Raw genomic sequence first — 21,721 nt, 5'->3', positions numbered from 1 at the left:
CTAAAAAAAAAAAAAAAGAATTTGATCAAGGTCTTATAAAAACACATATGATGTTGTATAAACAACGTTAGTTTTTAAACAATATGGGACCTCACCTGTTCACATATACAGTTAGGTTCATTCACCATAATCTAAAATTCCACTGATTTTAGAAGCTCAGGTTTCAAAAACTCTATAACCCTTCCCCCCAAATCACCTATGGTTTAGACAATTAATACAATATACCTATGGTTTCTCATTTAACTTTTAAGAATCAAAACTAGGAGGAACCAATTTAGAAGCAAACAGGAATTTTCCTCTTGATTTTTCACAGATCTGAATTGAAACAGGGTTCTACCACCCAAACTGTCTTTGAAACCAGAAAAGGTAGAAGAGTTGAGCTCTCATCAGCCCCAGTGCTGCCTTCCCACCTTGCCAAGTGACTGGTGTGCATATCTGCCCTCAGTTGGTCTCCTTGTCTACAAAATGGATAGGACAAGATGACACCCTGCCTAGTTCCAACAGTTTCAGTCCTACACCTGATGCAAAGCACCGACTTTCTATTTGAAGTTACCATAAAAGAACTGGATATCAGAACTAATCTGAAAGCAACTTCATAGCTGGGCACGGTGGCACATGCCTATAATCCCAGCTATTAGGGAGGCTGAGGCAGGAGGATCACAAGTTTGAGGCCATCATGGGCAACTTAGCAAGATCCGCCTCAAAATAAAAAATAAAAAAGGGCTGGGAATGTAGCTCACTGGTAGAGCATCCCTGGGTTGTTCAATTCCTAGTACTGAAAACAAAACAACAAAAAAGAATCATAATTTCATGAGACAGCCAAATTACTCTAAGGGAAAATTATTTAGCACTTAGCATGAATTCATTGCTTGAACTAATCTCAAACTGTCAGAAATAGAAGTGCCATCAAATTAGATTTAATTGTCTGTTTGCCTATAATCACTAAGGAGACAGGCTTGGGATACAGCATTTGCCTAGCATATGGGATGCCCTGGGTTTAATTCCCAGCATCTCAAAAAACAATAAACGAGGCCGGGCGAGGTGGTGCATGCCTGTAATCCCAGTGGCTTGGGAGGCTGAGGCAGGAGGATCATGAGTTCAAAGCCAGCCTCAGCAATGGTTAGGCGCTAAGCAACTCAGTGAGACCCTGTCTCCTAATAAAACACAGAATAGGGCTGGGGATGTGGCTCAGTGGCCTGAGTTCAATCTCTAGTATCCCAAAAATTAAAAATTAAATTAAATTAAAAATGAGAAACAAAACTTAACTCTGAACAAAGCAAGGAGTGAGAGCTATTATGCATCTTTTGATGAACACCTTTATTCCTCTGCCCACTCCCACCCTCTACCCTTCTCCACTCACACCTTCTTAAACTACAGGCTCTTAACCAAGTTTGAATATTGACCCTATTATGTCCCATCATCTCATTTAAGCAACACCTAAAAACTTAAATTCAGCAACAAATATATTACTTATGGCAACTTTGAAACAGTCCTCATCTTCCTCCTGCATCTGTCCTGGTCAGGTAGCCAAAAGACACATTTTTTTTTTTTTTTTTTTGGTCTTTCCATCTCAGTCATTTGCAAGCTCTGATTTCTTGGTGACCCTAGTAAGTTTCTCATAACTGTTATGAAGTTTCCTACATTCTCCTTTCTTCTACTATCACTGATGCTCACTTTCCCAATAGCAAAAGAAAATTGGAGTTTTGGAAACTCTTAATAAGAAACGGTCAAACACAATCACTTTGAGCTCCCCTCTGCCATGGTGCTTTCAATCTTGTTTTGCTGAATGAATTAAAAGCAAGTAACAACTCCAAAGACTTGAGCTGTGGAAAAACCAACCTCTGCCTCTGCCCAGATAGGAGGAAGGAAAATAGTGGGTAAATGCTGGTATAAGAGAAATGCCAGTTAGTTTTAATGTCAATAATCATTGTCTCATGGCCAGACCCAAGGACTCCAGAGGAAGTACTCATTGGCCCAGTGCATTCTGCCCAGAGAGAAAAACAGAATAAAAGTGGTGAAATTATCCCCATCTTTAGAGTCTCATGGTCGATGTTGCAGTTTAACTTACAGCCAACAATGCAGTATCTTTTGCTTGTCTAATGGATTCTTCCTAGTGAATTGGAAGCTGAATATCTCCCACCACAGAAAACTTCAAGCCTGCTGAACAGGTTAGCTGTGCTGGAGCAAGCTTCAAAAGCTATTCCTGGAGCAAGTGCTAAGGCAGCTCAGGAGCATCATACTGCTCTTACCTATCACCCTGCCTGGCCATTTTACCTCCTTTGGCTTTCTCCAATTGACTGTGAACATCCACAGATCTGACGCAGAAGCCGGGTTGCCTAATGGGCACTTCCAGTTTCTCTTGCTCTTTTGGGATATCTATAGAGAAATATCAACTACTTGCAAAGACACTTCCCCATCAACTACTACAGAGCAGGGAAAGTGAAATTAAAAAGCATTAAGCCACATAAAAATCCTCCAACTGGTTTTCATTTATGAAATATTTATGCAGAGTTTATAAGCTATGAAGCCAGAAATGACTTAACGCAACAGATTTGAGTTGCCAAACTGTGTGGGTGCAGCACTCCAAAGGGAATTAATTACTCAGGTTTTAAAACCCAAGATTCAGGGGGGCTGAAGATACAGCTCAGTGGTAGACTGGTTGTTGAGCATATATGAGATCCTGGGTTCAATCCCCAGTAATGTAAATAAAAACAAAAGTAAAACTCAAAGAAGATATAATTCTTCTTACATTAATATTTCCCAAACACAAGTCCAATACCATTTAGAAATAAGACGAAAATCTGTAAAATTGCATTTTAATTGAATGCATTAGTGTGTCCCTAGTACATTCCCAATAATAGGATTCCTGCTTGTTTTAACAAGTGGGATCTAACGTGTGTACACGTGTTCAGAACAACCATGGGCCTCAGCTGGATGAACATTATTCCAACAGTCAAGAGTAAACGATGACCCCCTTCAACAATGCACAATGGTGTTACATACACCAAAAGAGCACACAAAGACACGCTTTCCCAAGAAAAAATTTTTTTTGGTTTTCCTAAAAATCAGATAATTTGCTGGGCATGGTGGCGCATGCCAGTAATCCCAGCGACTGGGAATCCTGAGGTTTGAGGATCCCAAGTTCAAGGTCAGCCTTAGCAATTTAAAGAGGTTCTATCTCAAAATTAAAAATGGGCTGGGATGTTGCTCAGCGGTTAAGCACCCCTGGGTTGTCACCAGTAGTGCCCCACCACCACCAAAAAAATCGGATAATCTTTATTGCTTTAATAAGCCAACTGTAAGGCCGACCAGTATTAGAACAAAAACAGTTCGCAGCAATACATCTCATTTAGGAATGTTTAACTTTCTGCGAATCCGCGCAAAAAAAAAAAAAAAAAAAAAAAAAAAAACCGAAAAACTAGGCTCTGGTGAAGTTATAATGGAGCATAACGCCGAAAATAAAATTTAAATTTTCAATGAGATAAATGCAAAGCCCGGTGAGCACACAAGAAGCACTGAAGAAGGTGAGAAATAGGTGAAGACAGTGGTATGGGAAACGACGACTGGCTGGACAGCTAAGAAAGCAAAGCTCGGAAGAAAATGTTAGGAAGCTATGAACAGCCGAGCCCCAGGACCAGAGCGGTCAGGACGCTGTAGTTCTAAGGTCCACGGGGAGACAGCCACTCAACGGCTCTGTCTCAGGTTTCCGCGGGTCACAAAAGAATAACGGACAGTCGGCCAACGGTGGACCCCAGCCCCGCGCGCCGCTTCCGACAGCCCGCCCCGCCCACCAGCGGCCGCCCGGGACCCCGCAGCGCGCGGAACCAGGACTCCCGCGGCGAGGTGAGGACCGTGCTGGGGACATTGTCCTCCCAGCCCGACTCCGTTCGCTCACGCGCTCCACTCACCCGCCATCGCTCGCCCGAAGCGAGAGGCCTAGGGCAATCGCTGAACACGAAAAACGAAGCACAGGCGTTTCTAGTCAAAGCAGACTTTATTGGGACGACCGGTCCACACAACGTGTGGCGGCGGCTCCCGCACCGTAACCGGGACGTCCCAGGCCCGAAGCCCCCTCTGGCAGGCCGCCCCTCCCTTCTCCCCAGTCTCCAGCACCCGTGCGCCGAGGCCGCGCGGACCGCTCACCGGCTTCGGAGTCGGCGGCTGCAGCGGCGTCGCCTTGCTCTTAAGTGCGACCCGCCCGGGCCCCAGGCGGCGGTTTTGTCGCTGTTGCACCGCGGAGGGCGGGCGCCGCGCGACGCCGAGCGGCAGGAGGCGCGGCGGCGGCGCCGCGTTGACGTCACGCGCCTCGGGCCAGCCAGCGCGCGTGGGGGCCGCCCCGCCCCCTGTCCCAGCGGCCCCAATCCGGGAGGAGCCCGGATAGAGGGGCGGGGCCGCTGCGCGAGCGGGGCCGCCCGATTGGCAGAGGAGGAGGAGCGAGAGCGCTAGGGAGCGAGTGAGAGCGAGGCGGGCGGGCCGGGCCAGCGCGTAAGTCTCGCGAGGCCCAGCCCGAGCGGAGTGTGGCGGCGGCGGCGGCGGCGAGATCTGGGCTCGGGTTGAGGAGTTGGTATTTGTGTGGAAGGAGGCGGAGGCGCAGGAGGAAGGGGGAAGCGGAGCGCCGGCCCGGAGGGCGGGAGGAGGTGCGGCCAGGGCGGGCGGCCGAGGCGCGGCGCGGCGAGGCGGGGAGCGGGACGAGCAGCGGCCGAGGGAGCGCGGGGCGCACCGAGCGAGGGAGGCGGGGAAGCCCCGCCGCCGCGGCCGCCGCGCCCGCCCCTTCCCCCGCCGCCCGCCCCCTCTCCCCCCGCCCGCTCGCCCGCCGCCTTCCTCCCTCTGCCTTCCTTCCCCACGGCCGGCCGCCTCCTCGCCCGCCCGCCCGCAGCCCAGGAGCCGAGGCCGCCGCGGCGGCGGCGGCGCCCTCAGCCATGGCCTCGGGCGACACCCTCTACATCGCCACGGACGGCTCGGAGATGCCGGCCGAGATCGTGGAGCTGCACGAGATCGAGGTGGAGACCATCCCGGTGGAGACGATCGAGACCACGGTGGTGGGCGAGGAGGAGGAGGACGACGACGACGACGAGGACGGCGGCGGCGGCGACCACGGCGGCGGGGGCGGCCACGGGCACGCCGGCCACCACCACCACCACCACCATCACCACCCGCCCATGATCGCGCTGCAGCCGCTGGTCACCGACGACCCGACCCAGGTGCACCACCACCAGGAGGTGATCCTGGTGCAGACGCGCGAGGAGGTGGTGGGCGGCGACGACTCGGACGGGCTGCGCGCCGAGGACGGCTTCGAGGACCAGATCCTCATCCCGGTGCCCGCGCCGGCCGGCGGCGACGACGACTACATCGAGCAGACGCTGGTCACCGTGGCGGCGGCCGGCAAGAGCGGCGGCGGCGGCTCGTCGTCGTCGGGCGGCGGCCGCGTCAAGAAGGGCGGCGGCAAGAAGAGCGGCAAGAAGAGTTACCTGGGCGGCGGGGCCGGCGCGGCGGGCGGCGGCGGCGCCGACCCGGGCAACAAGAAGTGGGAGCAGAAGCAGGTGCAGATCAAGACCCTGGAGGGCGAGTTCTCGGTCACCATGTGGTCCTCAGGTGAGCGCCGGCCGCGCGTCGCGGCCCGGGATGTTTTTGTTTTGAAGGGAAGCCATGTTTTATGTGTGTGATGGGCGCCGCCATCTTCTCCGCCCGGGCAAGTATGGCGGCCCCAAAAGATGGCGGCGGCGGGGGCGGTGGGCCGCGAAGATGGCGGCGCGGGGGAGGGGCGGCGCCGCCCGGCTAGGCCGCAATGGCGTAGTTTGCGCGAGGGCTGGCGCGGCGGGCGGGCAGGCGGCGGGGGAGGGGACGGCGCGCCGCCCGCCGTGCCAACGGACGCGCGCCGGCCGGTGGTGGGCACCGTCCCGCGCTCGGCGGCAGGCGTACGGGCCGCTGCGGGCGTTGGCGGGTCGCGTCGCGGGCCTCGCGGGCCTCGCCGGGCAGCTTGGTGCCGTTCCGGCGCTCTCCTCGGGGGGGCGCTGCGCCCCGCCCCGTCTTCCCTCTCGCGGCCTTCCGGGAGGGGGCGGCGCGCGGCACCGGGCCGGCTTCCTCCCTCCCGGGGTCCCGGACCCTGCCCCGCGGTCACGCTGCCCTGGCCGGCGGCGCTGCGGGGCGGGACTTGGTGCCTCACGTAGGGCCCGCGTGTGCCGGCTCGGGCGTCGGTTGGAGCCTGTCACCGCGCTGCGGGCGCGCTCCTCGTTGGAGCCGGGCGGGAGCTGGCGGAAGGGCCTTCGCGCGTGGGGCAAGCGCCCCTGGGTTTCGCTGGGGTTTAGCGTTCAGCTCTTTGCAAATAGATTGGGTTGGTTTGCGCAGCAATGGATGTTGCCATCAAACCAAGTCGGACAGTTGTTTTAAGTCTTTCTGGCTTTACTTTATAGAACGTTGTTTATTTTCTCCGTGGAAAGGATTCCAATAAGCGAGAGGTTACTGTTATTATACGACTGTAACGAGGGCCAGAAAACGCATGTACGGCGGAAGAATCTGATCTGACGTGCAAAATCTAAGAGTTTCAGTTTATAACTATGAAAAGGTTGCGTAGACTCTGGGCTGGTTTGTCATGTTGGTGTCCGATAACTGGGTTCTTATCCTGCCTAGCTGATTGCAGGGATATCCCTCGACTAGGAATCCTACCGTATCCGGGGAATCCAGCAACTATGATAATTGTTTGTTACTGAGTTTGAGGTAGAACCCCTTTCCCCATAACTTAAACCTAGATTCTTGGAACTGGGTGGAGCCTCAAAATATCCATGACCTTTGAGTATTAAAAGATCGTTAAAATTCACAGGCAAGAATGAACAGAAGATGAAAGGTCCTGGCTGTGTCTGGATAACTAAACTAGTTGGATCTGTGATTCAAAGAGGACTGAGTAAAACTAAGAGTATGCAAAGGCCTAATAGTGATTGCAAGATACCTTCTGCATATTTTGGTTGCTCGCGATGGTTGTGCACTGATCATGTCATGAGCTAAAAGGCATGACTTCTCACTAATAGAAGTAGAATAACGGAGGGAGGTATATGTTACTGGTGAATTGGCTGGATTGGTATGCCATTTGAATTTAGATATGTAGGTAAATGTACATTAACCCCGTAAATTTACTTCATTTCATGGTATGGTCATGTTGCTTTTACAGCAAATTAGAGAACTGGTGTTTGCTAACTTTCTGCACATGGTCTTACCAAATTGTAAACCCACTTTTCCAGACCCAGAAGGCCTCACAGTGTGTGAAGTTGCTTCATAAAGTGTGTGGATCAAGGCAGCTGGCTGGGAAAGAAAGCCTGAGGGGCCTAATGTGGGTTAATTTACCATCAGGTCAGCTTTTCAAGTCATCACTTTCCCTGTGGAAGTGGCTGCTTAGGAGGATTCACAATTTGGGGTTATTTTAATTTGTATTTCTTGAAAGCATTAGTTGTCTGGTGTATTACGGAGTACTCTGCCTAAAGTTAGTTATGCATATCCAATGGTAGCAACGTAGGATGATGGCCTGTTTTCTCAGACATGCTTGTGGTAAACTGTCCTCCTTCCTTGTCCTTGTGATTTGGAATTAGTACCAAAGAGAAGCTAACTAGTTTGTGTTCAACTCTGCATATCCCAAGTTCAAATTCTGAAAATAATTTCACCTTCAGAACTGAAATAGGACGATATAATGGTAAGTGAAGAAATTAGATCAAAGTAGATAGTTAAGCTAAGATTGTGTGTGTTGACCTGTTAACAGTTTTCCTATATGCAAATTCTATCCTAGCATGAGAATTGTATTCTAACTATAGTGCAGTTTACTCAACTAATCATGTAGATTGGAGTGAGCTGTGCAACCAATTTTACAGTTTTATGCCAAGCTTAGTTATCTGAAGCCCTTACAAAAATAATGTACATGTGGGGTGTTCTCTGGGTACTGGTTATTCGTTTGTTAGCACTTTTTGGTTTAAAAAAACAACAAAACATTTTAGCAGGAGTCAGCATGTTTTTGGAAACCAAATATTTGGATTTTGTAGGTCTCTGCTTGTATGCCAACTTCCTTGAGGTCTGCTTTTTTTAAATGCCTTAAAAAAAATGATAAAATTCTCACAGTTCAGTAGTTTCTTCTGTATCACCAGACTGTGCAAGTCACTACTGTCTTATTCCAAAACATTTTCATCACTTCAAAGAGTAACTTGTGATTAGTTACTCCCAGCCCCTGGCAACCAGGAATCTACAATTCTGTCTATAGACCTGCCTGTTTCAGACATTTGATACAGACAGAAGCAGACAGCTTGTGGCTTTTTGTGCCTGGGTTAGCACTGTGCTCTCAAGGTTCATCCATGTGGTGGCATGTACCTTTTTTTTTTTTTTTTTTTTTTTTTTAACTGAACAGTACAGTTGTGAAGATAATTTGGCAGGACCTGCTTATTTTTTACAGAAGAGAAAATTAAGGCCTCCTTAATCTGATTATGTTTTAATATTTAATCACAGTTCGGTTTTGAATATTCCTAATCAGTTACTTTTGGGCCAGTGTTTACTTTGGTCTTCTTCCTTGCCTACATGATTAATGACAGATTTAGAGCACAGTGTTATGTGGTTTTTTTCCTTAGATATTCATCACTATTATATAGGAGTGACTTTGTGTTTTATAGAGCCAATTATAAACTAAAGCACTTAACCATTGAGTTGAGTAGGGAAAATTGAGATAAAAGCTGAGCATTTAAAACAATTAGTTTGAGAGAAACCAGTGGGTCTTTAAAATCTTGTTTTCCTGTGGCTGGAAATTGTGACCTTTGGTGGGGGGGTGTGCTGGGGTTGGAACGCAAGGCCTTGGGCACACTGTGCAAGCATTCTGCCGCTGAGCTATGCCCCTGCCTTATGACCTTCTTGAAGCTGTTGATACTCTATCTCCATTAGACTGAATATAGGAGTGCTTTGTGCTGGAGTGAGTAGAGAACATCTTAAGATGAGAAAACTACTGGTTCTAAAATCAGAAAGTTGAAAGAAAGTCAAAATGTATCAAATTTTTATTTTTTATACAGAAAACTCAGGTTTTGCCAGAAATTATAAGTCATGACCATTTGCCAGTCCTTTGAGATTCATTTAATCTCATTTATTGTGCTGTTTATCACCACATAGAAGGGTCATAATTGTAAATTTCCATGGAGCCATGTCAAAAAGCCATCCAAAGTAATCATGTCAACTGCATGACCTACATAGGGCAGCTCAGTCATAGATCCTGAGTCCTGATCCGGTAGCTTGGGAGCCTAAGCTTATTGAGAAAGCCTCTTGTGCCTTAGACTTACTATTGGGTTACTAACCTTCCCTTTCCCCTCCTGCTGCCAACAGCTGTCTTCATTAGTGGGAAAAATCATCTCAGGAAAAGTTAAGGGATCCTGTCCTTACCTATAACTAGTACTTAGGTTTTCAAAAAAGTAAATTAAAAAACAAAATACCTATGCTGCGTGGTTATTTACAAAAGGGATTCTTGTTCGTTTTCTGAAGTCTGCTTAGCAGGTTCAGTCTTTTTTAAAGCTGGGAAACTTTGGGCTAATAACAGGTTATGAGCAAAACAGCTATTATAATGAATGTTTCTTAATAACTGCATTCTTCTGATTAACTCCTGATCTGCCCAGGTGACTCTTTTTTTGTGTTCTTACTATGTCCAGTAGGAAGAGTAAGCAAAAGAGGGAGTTTCATGATTTCAAAACTGAATGTTTACCAGTGAGTCTTTATTTATTTAGGTACCAGGGATTGAACCCAGGATGCTTAACCACTGAGCCACATTTCCAGCTCTTTTTTAAGGCTCAGCCTTCTGAGCCTTGGGGATTAGGCATGCACCACCACTTCATGCCCGACCAGTGAGGTGTTCTTTGTTTGGTACCAGGGATTGAACCCGGGAGCACTTGATCACTGAGCCACATCCCCAGCCCTATTTTTGTATTTTATTTAGAAACAGGGTCTCAGCTTTTTGCTGAGGCTGGCTTTGAACTCGCCATCCTCCTTTCTTAGCCTCCTGAGCCGCTGGGATTACAGGCTTGGCCACCATATCTTAATAAGTGTTCTTTTGTGTGTGTGTGGTGTTGGGGTTGAACCCAAGGTCCCCACATTGTAGGTAAGTGCTCCACCCTGAGCCTCATAGCCAGTCCTGTGATTAATTTCAGCAAGAGTCCAGTGTTTCCCAGGAATCACACCATTCACAGCATCGTATTTCCTTTCTAGAGGGCACCAAGCAAGGATATGACCTTGGCAAGTCTTCTGTCCTTGGAATGTTTGTAAAATAAGTTGTTGAAATAGGACATTCCTAAAGTCATTTTTAATCTTTTTTTTTTTTTTTTTTTAAATGAGAGATTGATCTTTGGGCCTCTCCCACACTAAACAGGCAGCTTTACCACTGAGCTACACCCTCGGCCACTATTTTCAGTCTTTTGTTGTTGTTGTTGTTTGGTGTTTGGTGTTTTAAATTTTGAGAGAGGATCTCACTAAGTTGTTTAGGCTGTCCTGGAACTTGTACTCCTGTCTCAGCCTCCCCAATAGTTGGGATTATAGGGGCACACCACCACACCAATCCATAAATTCTCCTTTACAAATTGCTGGGTGACTATAGGAAGCAATATACTCAATTTCTTTGCTGGGGATGGAACTCAGGATCTCTCATAGGCTAGGAAATCATTTTACCACTGGGGCACACCCCCAGCCCTCAAGTAGAATTCTTAAAAATCATCTAATTAAGCTTTACACAATGATTTTTTTTTTTTTAAAGAGAGAGTGAGAGAGAGAATTTTTTTAATATTTATTTTTTAGTTATCAGCAGACACGACATCTTTGTTTGTACGTGGTGCTGAGAATCGAACCCGGGCCGCACGCATGCCAGGCGAGCGCGCTACCACTTGAGCCACATCCCCAGCCCTACACAATGATTTTTATATAATTAATCATTAGAATGATGTAATGGTTAAAACACTGTAGTAGTTAGACAAGCACAGTGGCACACACCTGTAATCCTAGCAACTCTGGAGGCTGAGGCAGGATGATTGCAAGTTCAAGGTCAGCATGAACAACTTAGCAAGACCCTGTCTCAAAATAAAACAGGATGGGAATGTGATCCTGTGGTTAAGTGCCCCAGCTTCAATCCCAGGGGATTTTTTGCACATACTCATCAAAAGAGTGTGTGTGTCTGTGTATAATGGTTATTTCTTGTGTAAGTTTTAAGTCCCCTCAAATAGAGGAATTGGGGAGTAGACAAAGGGGCTGCACTACTGTCCAGGAACCTTTTCTGTTGTAGTCTAGCCTTTCTTCTAGGAGAACATCAAACTTTGAATTGAGTTCTTGGAAACAATTGCGTGGATGAAAGTGTGCTATAAGGCAGAATCATGGTATGTAGATCAAAATACCTTTTTGTATTCCTAAGTGCAAGGCACCATTACTACTCAAATAGGTGAGAAGGAAGGTATTGAGGGCCACAGCCAGTTGGGATGACACCTGGCGGTGAGCCTTTAAGATGATGCTGGATTGATTCAATATATATAGACCCCTGCGCCCACTACTTTGGAGCTCTGGCGGGGATTCCTGGGGAGTTCGCATTGGTTGGTGAAGTGGTGGAGGGAGTTCCGGTTGGTGTGGTGTGGTGTGCCTGAGAGGGGCCGTGTGGGTGGTGTTCGGGAGAGTTCCTGGGGAGTGTTGTAGAGTGCTGTTGGAGTTCAGGCAATAAAGTTTCCTGTTTGAACATACATGTGCTTTTAGGTGATTTGTGCCCAGCCAGACTGCGGCAGGAAGGGTTCTGTTAGAAGGATTTAGATTCAAATCCCAGATCTGCCACTTAATGTGCTGCTTCAGATACTTTCTTTGACCTGACTTCCCTTCCCTTTCTTTTCTTCTCAGTGGACACGTTCCCACAAAGCCACATCCCCAGCCCTTTTTATTCCTTTTTTTAAAAATACATTTTTTTAGATGTTAATAAACCTTTATTTTATTCATTTATTTGTATGCGGTGCTGAGAATCAAACCCAGATCCTCACACAAGCTAGGCAAGCACTTTGCCACTGAGCCCCAACCCCAGTCTCCCTCTTTTTATTACTTTTGAGACAGGGTCTCAAAAGTGATTGAGGCCAGCTTGGAATTTTCTATCCTCCTGCCTTTGGCCTGCAGAGTGTCTGGGATCATAGGCATGTACCAGTACACCTGGCGTTATTTGACATTTCTGTGACTGACATTCTTATGCCTAAACCATAAGACTTGATAATGAAAAAGATTTTGCTTGGATTGAGAAATGTGACAGTTGCTGGCATACAACAGGTACTTAGAAAATGATGGTATCTTTTTACAAGGTCTTTAAATGAGAAATAGCCTGTGTCAGATTTTGCCACCTGCTTATCAGTGATTCCTAAATCACTGAACCCACTCCAATTTTATTGAAGGACTAGGTGATGGCAGTGATGAGTAGATGATGTCTTTTGCTAGAAGCAACCCAGGAAACCAGAGCAAAGTAAATGGCCTAAGATGGATGGTATGGAAAAACAATTCAGCCAACACGCACATAAATAGGTAAATATGCACACTGAAAATAGAGAATCAAGATCACAGAAAATGTGGGAAATACTAAGCTCTCCCCTAATGAGCTTCCTGGCAACCAGGATAAAAAGGGAAATTACATTGCCTGTACTGACACCAAGATGTGAAAAACTTGACAAAATTGAACTTTTTTTGGTCAGTACTGGGAATTGAACCTAGAACCTCAAACATGCTAGCCAAGTGCTCTGGCACTGACCTACATCACCCCAAATTTTTTTCCTCCCTTTGGAGACAGGTTTCCCTAAGTTGTTCAGGCTGGTCTCCAACTTGCAGCCCTCCTGCCCCAGCCTCCTGAGTAGCTGGGATTATAGACATGAGCCACTGTAACTGAAAAACGAGCTTTTCATAATACTGAATATTAAACTGTACTACTTTGGGACTGGGGTATATCTCAGTGGTTAGGCCACTTATGTTCAATCCCTAGCACTGCCGAAAAATATAAAAAATGAAAATAAAAACAACAAAAAACCTGTTTTATATGAAGGGGAGTCCTGAGAGGTAGGAATGCACAGAGTTGTGTAAAAAAAGCAGGGTAGGGGGTGGGGGGGTGTTTTTCTTTTTCAATTAACATAGTGTCAAATTTCACAATGCTGTCAAAGATGACAGGTTACGTTTCAGGTTTTTCTTTTTTTAAAGCTAATTGAAGAATTTATAATTTTCTATATTTTCATACTTGCTGTACTTTTGTTTTTAAAATCATTATGATTAATGGAGGATAATTTGATTTTTTTCAAATTGTGGAAATCCCAGTTTTCCATGTAAAGCCTTGGATTTATGTGATTAACATTGTAGCAGGCTGGATAATAGCTCCAAAGATATCCGGTTTCTAATTCCTGGGACCTGTGGATGTCACCTTATTTGCAAGGTGTGATTAAACTGAGGCCCTTGAGATGGGGAGAGCAGCCTGGATTTTTAAGAGAGCCTAAGTTTAATTGCACAGTGTTCCCTTAACTTCACAAGAGAGACTGACTGCAGGTGAGGAGGGGTGGTGAGCCCAGGGCTGGTTCTCCTTCAGGGGCTCCTGGAAGAGCCCACACAGCCACTGGAGCTCTTTCTAATCTCCAGAGCTCTTAAGAGGATAAATTTGTGTTGTTTTAAGCCACAAATTCGAGGTAATTTTTTGTAGAGACAACAGAAAACCAGTCTGTATGCTAACATGCCCTGAGCACTTCAGTCTACTCGTCCCCTGGTCATTACTCAACAGCAGTAAACCTGCTGTTCTCCTTCACCTAGGAGCAGGGAGTAGAACAAAGGTTTGTTTGCACTTGACTCAGCTTCCCAGAGACAGGGGTTGCCATGTAACGTGCCAATCACGTGGGTGATATTCTTTAAAAGTTGAGAAGACAGAGCAAGGTTGAGAGTAGAGGTTGAAAATGGAAAGGCAGGCACCAAAGGCGTCTGGCAGAAGACTCTGGGGTGGGTGTTGGAGGGGGCCTGGATGATGTGAGGAGAGCAAGAAGAGAAAGTTGTGTTTATTAGGTGCCTTGTGCCTGGCACTGAGAAAATCTGGTTGGTGTGCAGAGGGCAGAGAAGACTCCTTTTTGTGTGTCTGACATTGAAGATTGAACCCAGGGCTGTGTGCATTCTAGGTCAGTGCTGTGCTACAGAGCTACATCACACCTCCATTCCAGAGACTCCATTTTTTTAATGACTTCTGCACCTCTAAAGTGCTCCTGGCCTATCTGTAGTTCTTTAATTATATCTTACTGACATGCTTAGCTTTGAGCTAGATTGGTAGTGATCATTGCTTTGGTGTAACATAAAAGGAGATAGAACAACTGGGAGACAGTTGGGCTAGGGATAGTTGTAACCTTTTTTTTTTTCTTCAATATTTTCTTAGTTGTCAGTGGACTTTATTTATATGCTGTACTTATAATTGAATCCAGTGCCAAGTGTTCTGCCACTGAGCCACAACCCCCGCCCTTGTATACTTTTTTTTTTTTTTTTTTTTTTTACCTTTTTCACATGCAGAACCAGTGTTTTCTATATGAATGAATTGTCCTGTTCCATCTATAGATGGTGTTGGCTAGGTCTTATTTTTCTACTCCTCCTGTCTTAGGGTATTGATTTAGCTTTGTTCTGGTTGTTCTAGATCATTTGGTCCTACTTAGAATGTTAGCCCTTGGATCATCTAACGGGTGTTTTTGACTTGGCATTCCCAACAGGAGGACACCACCACTGCACCTCTTTTGGAGTGCTGCTGTTTGTTTGTTTGTTGTCCACACTTTTTAACTGGTGCGTTATAGTTGTTGTAAATAAGGGTGGGATTTGTTGTTACATGTTTGTGTATGCACACAGTGTGATTTGGTTAATATTATAGTTGAATTAAACTCCATTGTGTGTACATTACCACCTTTTTAAAATTATTTGTTGATGGACACTGAGGTTGATCCCATAGTTTGACTATTATGAGTTGTGCTGCTATAAACATGGATATGCATATCTCACTATAGTTTGATGACTTTAATTCTTTAGGGTAAATATGGAGGGGTGGCATAGCTGGTTCATTTGTAGTTCCATGTCTAGTCTTTTTTTTTGCAGTGGCAGGTGGGCAGGGATGGGACACAGACAGACCAGGGATTGAACTCAACTACTGAGCCACATTCAGAGACAGGGTTTTACTGATTTGCTTAGCACCTCACTATTGCTGAGGCTGGTTTTGAACTCATGATGCTCCTGCATTAGCCTCTGAAGCCACTGGGATTACAGGTGTAGGCTACTGGGCCTGGCCCATGCCTAGTCTTTGAGGAACCTCCATATTGATTTCCATAATGGTTATACTAACTCCATCAAGAGTGTAATTTCTTCACATCTTCTACTGCACCCCTTTGAATTGGTGACTTACATTCTCAGTGTTTTTTGAATAGGAATTCTGAGATTTGTGCTTAATTTGTATTGCACAGTTGTGTTTTGGTAAGAACACTCAAACTTAAGTTGCATTGGTTCTACAAACCCATTGTAATGAAACTTCTGATAAAAGTTGGCCCTGTCTACAGCAGGTTGAAATATTTTGCCTCCTGAGAATTCATTATTACCCCATTATGAGTTGGTAGAATTGATAGTTTGACATTTAGAGTGAATCAGCCAACACTTTGTACAAATCTTTCAGTAGTAATTATGAAATGAAAAGAATGTGATAATAGCAAGGACTGAGAGTGAATCTTTATTGAGTTTTTTTTAATCCATGTTATATGAGTAAATTTTATTTATTTATTTTTGCTGCTGGGGATCCAGCCCAGGCCCTTGAGTATGCTAAGTAAGTAACTGCTTTACCCTAGCCCAATTTTAATGACCAGTTTTTTTCATTAATTCCTTTTAGTTTTATATATATAGCATTAGGATATATTTTAATAGTTTTTGAAGATAGAGAAACTTATGTATTTGTGTTCTATAATTAATAAAAATATTAGTTTCTCTAATATGAGCGCATCATAGATATTTAGTGAAAACTTCTTGAAGATTTTCTCTTGCAAAAATTGTTTAGAGTGGCCATATGACAGCAAACATTGACATTATTATTTGTTGTACTCGTTTAATGTACATACAGTTATTGGAAATTGTTCATTGTACCCCCCTACGCCCTACAGTAGAAGGTAGCATCTTGTCTGTTTGGTTTTGTACCAGCAGTTGGAACCAGGGGTGCCTAACTACTGACCCACATTCCTGGCCTTTTTTATTTTTTGAGATAGAGTCTCACTAAGTTACTAGGGCTGGCTTTGAACTTGGACTCTTGTCTTAGCCTCCCTGGAGCTGCTGGGATTACAGGTGCCTACTACCGTGCTTAGCGCATCTTGTCACTTCTATCCATCTTCTTTGCAATGTAATTATTTTCCTGTATAAATATTAATTTTCTTACATTTTGTTGCTGAGTAGTTAATGGCCTCTTCTGTGTACCGGTCTTCAGGGAGTTTTCCAAATTAACTCCTGTGTAGAATTCACTGTTAAGGAATAAGTCAAATGTGACAGTAGTATGAAACTTAAATATATGTTGGAATGACTAAACACAGTAATTAAAGCATTAATTTCAAACATATCAACAAAAAAATTTAGTAGACAAGAATACTGTCTCATCAGTGTTATTTAGAAGTTTAGTTGTGTTGGGATGGGGTTGTGGCTCAGTGGTAGAGCACTTGCCTAGCATGTGTGAGGCACTGGGTTCAATCCCCCACAACCACATAAAAATAAAATAAAATAAAGGTATTGTGTCCATCTATACCTAAAAAAAAAAAAAAAAAGTTTAATTGTGTGGTGATGATCAAAAGCAAAGTAAACCATGAAACCAGGTATAGTGTAATCCCAGTGATTCAGGAGGATCACAAGGTCAAAGCTTTGTCAATTTAGTGAGGCCCTAAGCAACTAGGCGGGACCCTGTCTCAAAATAAAAAGGGCTGGGGATGTGGCTCAGGGGTTAAGTACCCTTGGATTCAACCCCCGGTACCAAAAAAAAGCAAACAATGTGGTCCTTCTTGGTGTGCCTGGAAAACCTCCAATTGGCATATCACTGAGTGATAGTTTCAGTTGTCTCCCCCTCTCTGAGGATATCCTTCAGTATTTGCAAAGTCTTCCTTATTCTTTCAGTATTGGAATTGCCCAGGTTGTTGTTCTGAGCCCTGGCTCTAAATTCTCTTTCATTGGATGTTCTGTATTTTGGGGGCTTTAAATGCATTCTGATATGCCAGTGGTTCCCGTATTATTCTCTCCAACCTGGATTTACCCCCATCCCAAATTGCAGATCCAGTGCCTCCTGTAGGGCTGTTCATGGGAAGTTGCACAGGTACCCGGAACCAGAGAGGAACTTAAGTTCAACTCTTCCCCACTGTTCTCCATCTCAGCAAATGATACAACCATTCTCGAGAATCAAGCAAGAAACTATTGTTCTGCCCATCTGATTTATTACCTAGCTATGTTTAGTCCTCCAAAGTAAGTCTTTAACCTGTTTTAAGGCATGCTGAACATGTGTAAGATCCCATTGTTCAGTAATTTCACTGTCAGAAATTGTGCCTGATTTCAAACAGAAAAATTACCACTATAGCTTAATCCCATTTACCTAATCTAAAGTAAAATTAAGTATCAGCAAACTTTTTCCTGAAGGGCCAGATCGTAATATTTTAGATTTTGTGGGTTATATGTTCTTGATTGCAGCTAATCAGATCTGTGGGCCCTGTGTCAAGAAAGCAGCCAAAGTCAATCTATAAACAAATGAGCAGGGTTGTTCTAATAAAAATAGATGGCAGGGCTGGGGATATAGCCCAGTGGTAGAGTGCTTACTTGCCTGCATGCATGAGACCTTAGGTTCTATCCCTGGCAGTGACCAAAAAGGGGGGAAAAAAAAAGAGAGAGGTGGATGGCGAATTTGCACATCCAGGCTCATATAACAGCATTTTTCACAATGCCTAGCTGGTAGAAACAGCCCAGATGTACCTCAACAGATGAATGGGTAAACAAAATATGGTAAGTACACGCAGTAATATTATTTGGCCATGGAAAAGAATGCAATTTTGATACTTGCTACAACAGGATAGACCTTGAAAACATGGACTTAGGGCATGGTACACACCTATAATCCCAGCAAGTATACACACTGAGGCAGGATTATAAAAAAATTGAGGCTAGCCTGGGCAATTTAGTAAGATCCTGTCTCAAATCCAAAGAGCAGGGTGTGTGCCCTAGTGTGTGCCCTGGGTTTGATTCTCAGGTTCCCCTAAGTAAGTAAGTAAGTAAATAAACTAGGTAAGTAGAATCATACGTTATCTTCCTATTTAAGGTGTCTAGAATAAGCAAATCTATACAGACAAAAAGTAGACTAGAGGTTGGGGGCAGGCTGGAGGGAAAGGGGAGTTACTGCTTAATAGGTTCAGTTTTGTTTGATGAAGAAAAGATTTTAGGATGTGTGTATATAGAAGGTATGAGAATGCAGCATTGTGAATGTGGGTAATGCCCCCAAATTGTGTACTTAAAAGTGGTTAGAATGATAAGTGTTACATTCATGTGCCTCTTACCACACTTCCTTTCTTTTGCTGCCTTCCCCCCTTTCTTGTACCAAGGATCAAACCCAGGGATGCTTTATTTCTGAGCTAAATTGCTGAAGTTCTCAAAGCTAAATCTCTGGGGCTGGCCTCAAATGTACAAACCTCCTGCCTTAGCCTCCCCCTCTAAATCGCTGGGATTAGAGGTGTGCACCACTGCACCTGACCCACTTTTTTTTTTCTTTTCTTTTCTTTCTTTTTTTTTTAGTTTTCAGCAGACACACATCTTTGTTTGTATGTGATGCTGAGGATCGAACCCGGGCCGCACGCATGCTACCGCTTGAGCCACATCCCCAGCCCCTGGCCCACTTTTAAGAGAATAGGGAACTATAGGAAATGGAGGGGAGGCGACTGGCTGGTAGGAGTTGGCCCATTTACTGTACTTGTCAGCCTCTGTACTTTAGGCATATTTCATTAAATTTTTTGTGTTCTAATTTTTATCTTGCTGTATTGCAGTTCAGGGGATTGAACCCTGATTTTTCTTATTCCAGGCAACTAAACTGCTCTGCCACTGAGCCAGCATTTGTGTCTGGTGTATGTGTGTACGTGCATGTGAACATGCTGGGAATTAAACCCAGGGTACTTTACCACTGAGCTACACCCTCAACCCTTTTTACTTTTCGAAACAGGGACTCACTGTTAGTGATCCTCCTGCCTCAGTCTTCCGAGTTGCTGGAATTACAAGTGTACACCAGGCTTTTGCCCTAAATCTTATTTATCTTGGTGATTGTTCTCTAGGGTTTTGATACTTTTTTTTTTTAATACTATTTGTTTGTTTGTTTGTTTATTTAATGTGGTGCTGAGGATCAAACTCCATGCCTCACACATGCTGGACAAGTCCTCTACAGTGAGCTACAACCCCAGCTTCTGCGGTTATGGTACGAACTGAGCCTCTCAAGAAGTGTTTCTTTGTTTGACTTCGCTTGCCAGAACATAAACTGCATAAGGGCAGAGACTTTGTCTTGTTTCTGACCTCTGCTCCCAGGGCCTAGAATAATACTATTTTGATAATACTGTGCATCAAGGAAGCAGCCTTCAGTTAATGTGTTGAACTGATGGTAGTATTAATCAAGCACTTTGTTTCTATTTTAGCAAACTTGAGTCATGCTCTCTGCAGTGCCCCCTCCCCCAAATTTCATAATTTGAAATCTTAATCCTTTATGTGATGGGTTAGGAAGTAAGGCCTTGGGGAGGTGATTTGGTCTGGGAGCAGAACCCTAGGGAATGGATTTAGTGCCCTTATTAAAAAACAAAAACCTCCAGAGAGCTTGCAGACCTTCTCTCTGCTTGGTGAGGATGCAGTGTGAAGAGTGAAGCCATGTTGGTACCCTGGTCTTAATCCAGCCTCCATGCTGTGGGAAGCAAATGTCATAGAAGCCACCCAGTCTGTTGTGGGTTTTTTGTTTTGTTCTCTTTTCTTTTTGGTATTGAAGATTGAAACCAAGGGTGCTTTACCACTGAGCCATATCCCTGCCCTTTTTATGCTTCTGATGCTGGCTTTGAACTCATGATCCTCCTGTGTGGTTGAGATTACAGACGTGTGCCACTATGTCCAGTTGTTGTTTTTTTTTTTTTTTTTTTTTGTAGTGGTGGTACTAGGTAGGGATTGAACCCAGGAGTGCTCTACCACTGAGCTACATCCCTATCCCTTTTTAAAATTTTGACACAGGATCTCACTTGCTGTAATTGGCCTCCAACATGCAATTCTCCTGCCTCAGTCTCTTTAGCCACTGGGGTTACAGGTGTATGCCATCACACGTTGGGTCTTATAGCAGAAATGTAAAATATGAATAAAGTAGATTCCCTGCCCATGACTGTGTTTCTGTATCACTTGAAAGTTTGGATGAGCATAAGTTAGAGACATGAGGGTGAAAGGGTATATAAAAGTAAGGCCAGGCAGGCTTGAGAAAGAAGATGAAATGGTTGAATCTGGTTACAGAGTTTGTGCTTTGTAACTGATGATCACTAACCATATTTCCTGTTCCCTGACACCTACCACCATCACTGCCAGGGATTGAGCCCAGGGCCTTGTGCATGCTAGGCAAGCTACCTTTCCCACTGAGCTACATGCTAATCCCTGTTTATTTTGACACAGCTAATTTGCCCAGGTTGGCCTCAGATTCTTAGTCTTCCTTCTTCAGCCTCCTCTCAGTATCTAGGATTACAGGTGTGCATCCACACCCCACTTCCTGTGTCGTCGTCCCCCTCCCGTGTCCCTGTCCCCCCCCCATACTGGCCAGATACTGGGGATTGAACCCAAAGCGTTTTACCACTGAGCTACATGCACTTTGTAGGGGTTGAATGACCCTCCTCCCCAGTTCCATGATTTGAAATCCTAATCCTTTAGGGGGTGGGGCCTTGGGGAGGTTATTTGGCCCTAGGGAATGGGATTAGTGCCCTTATAAAGACTCTGGAGGGGCTGGGGTTGTTGTGGCTTAGTGGTAGAGCACTTGCCTGGCATGTGTGAGACACAGGGTTTGAGTCTCAGCCTCTCATATAAATAAAGATCCATTGACAACTAAAAAAAAATTAAAAATTCCAGAGAGCTGACAAGCCCTTCCTGTCCTTTGAGTACATCCGGCTATACTTTCCTTAGGCCCCTTCATCCATCCACTGATCAATACTCTTTATCTGTACATCAAGGATAACCTTGAAGGATGTTATTCCTAGTGTTCTTTCTAATTCCTAACAGGAAGTAGCATGATCTTCAATTTAGACCTCGTGAGTTCACACCTGCTGTGAGGCAATTGATCCTGAACATGTTGCTCACCCTCGTCGTTCCTCAGTTCTCTGTAAAATGAAGTTTGCCGATCTTTTATTCACCCACTTCACAGGGGGATGTGCAAGTGATTAAAATAGTCATACGTAAACATTCAAGAAAATGTAACCTGCTATTCTGTGATTTAAAGTTTAAATTTTTTTGTATTCTGTACTTTTTGTTGCTGGATATTGAAGTTGATAGTGACCACTTGACTCAAACGAACCTCATTCTGTATTTGTGTTTTCTTTTATTCATTGCCTGTACACTAACGCTAGTGAGCTGATACGGTTTTGGTAGTGACATCAATCTTAAGGGTTGTGTTTTTCTTGTTTGAGGGGTATTGTTTTTTTAACACTGGTGGTATGGTAATGTGAGG

General features: G+C 44.9%; 1 protein-coding gene across 2 annotated transcripts in view; it reads left to right on the top strand.

Annotated features, from left to right (window-relative positions):
• Nucleotides 1–4,504: 4,504 nt before the first annotated feature.
• Nucleotides 4,505–21,721, top strand: part of Yy1 (YY1 transcription factor) — a 34,496-nt gene continuing 17,279 nt past the window's right edge. The window contains exon 1 of one of the 2 annotated variants that reach the window (XM_076849658.1): nt 4,505–5,592. In XM_076849658.1, coding sequence (XP_076705773.1) covers nt 4,920–5,592 — 673 coding nt within the window. In that variant the 5' untranslated portion in view covers nt 4,505–4,919. The remainder of the gene's footprint in view (nt 5,593–21,721) is intronic. The other variant, XM_076849657.2, reaches the window with a different exon arrangement.

This window comes from Callospermophilus lateralis, chromosome 3 (assembly GCF_048772815.1).
Source record: "Callospermophilus lateralis isolate mCalLat2 chromosome 3, mCalLat2.hap1, whole genome shotgun sequence".
Taxonomy (NCBI): Eukaryota; Metazoa; Chordata; class Mammalia; order Rodentia; family Sciuridae; genus Callospermophilus; species Callospermophilus lateralis.
The sequence above is the reverse complement of the archived record's forward strand: the minus strand, read 5'-3'. Positions and strand labels throughout refer to the sequence as shown.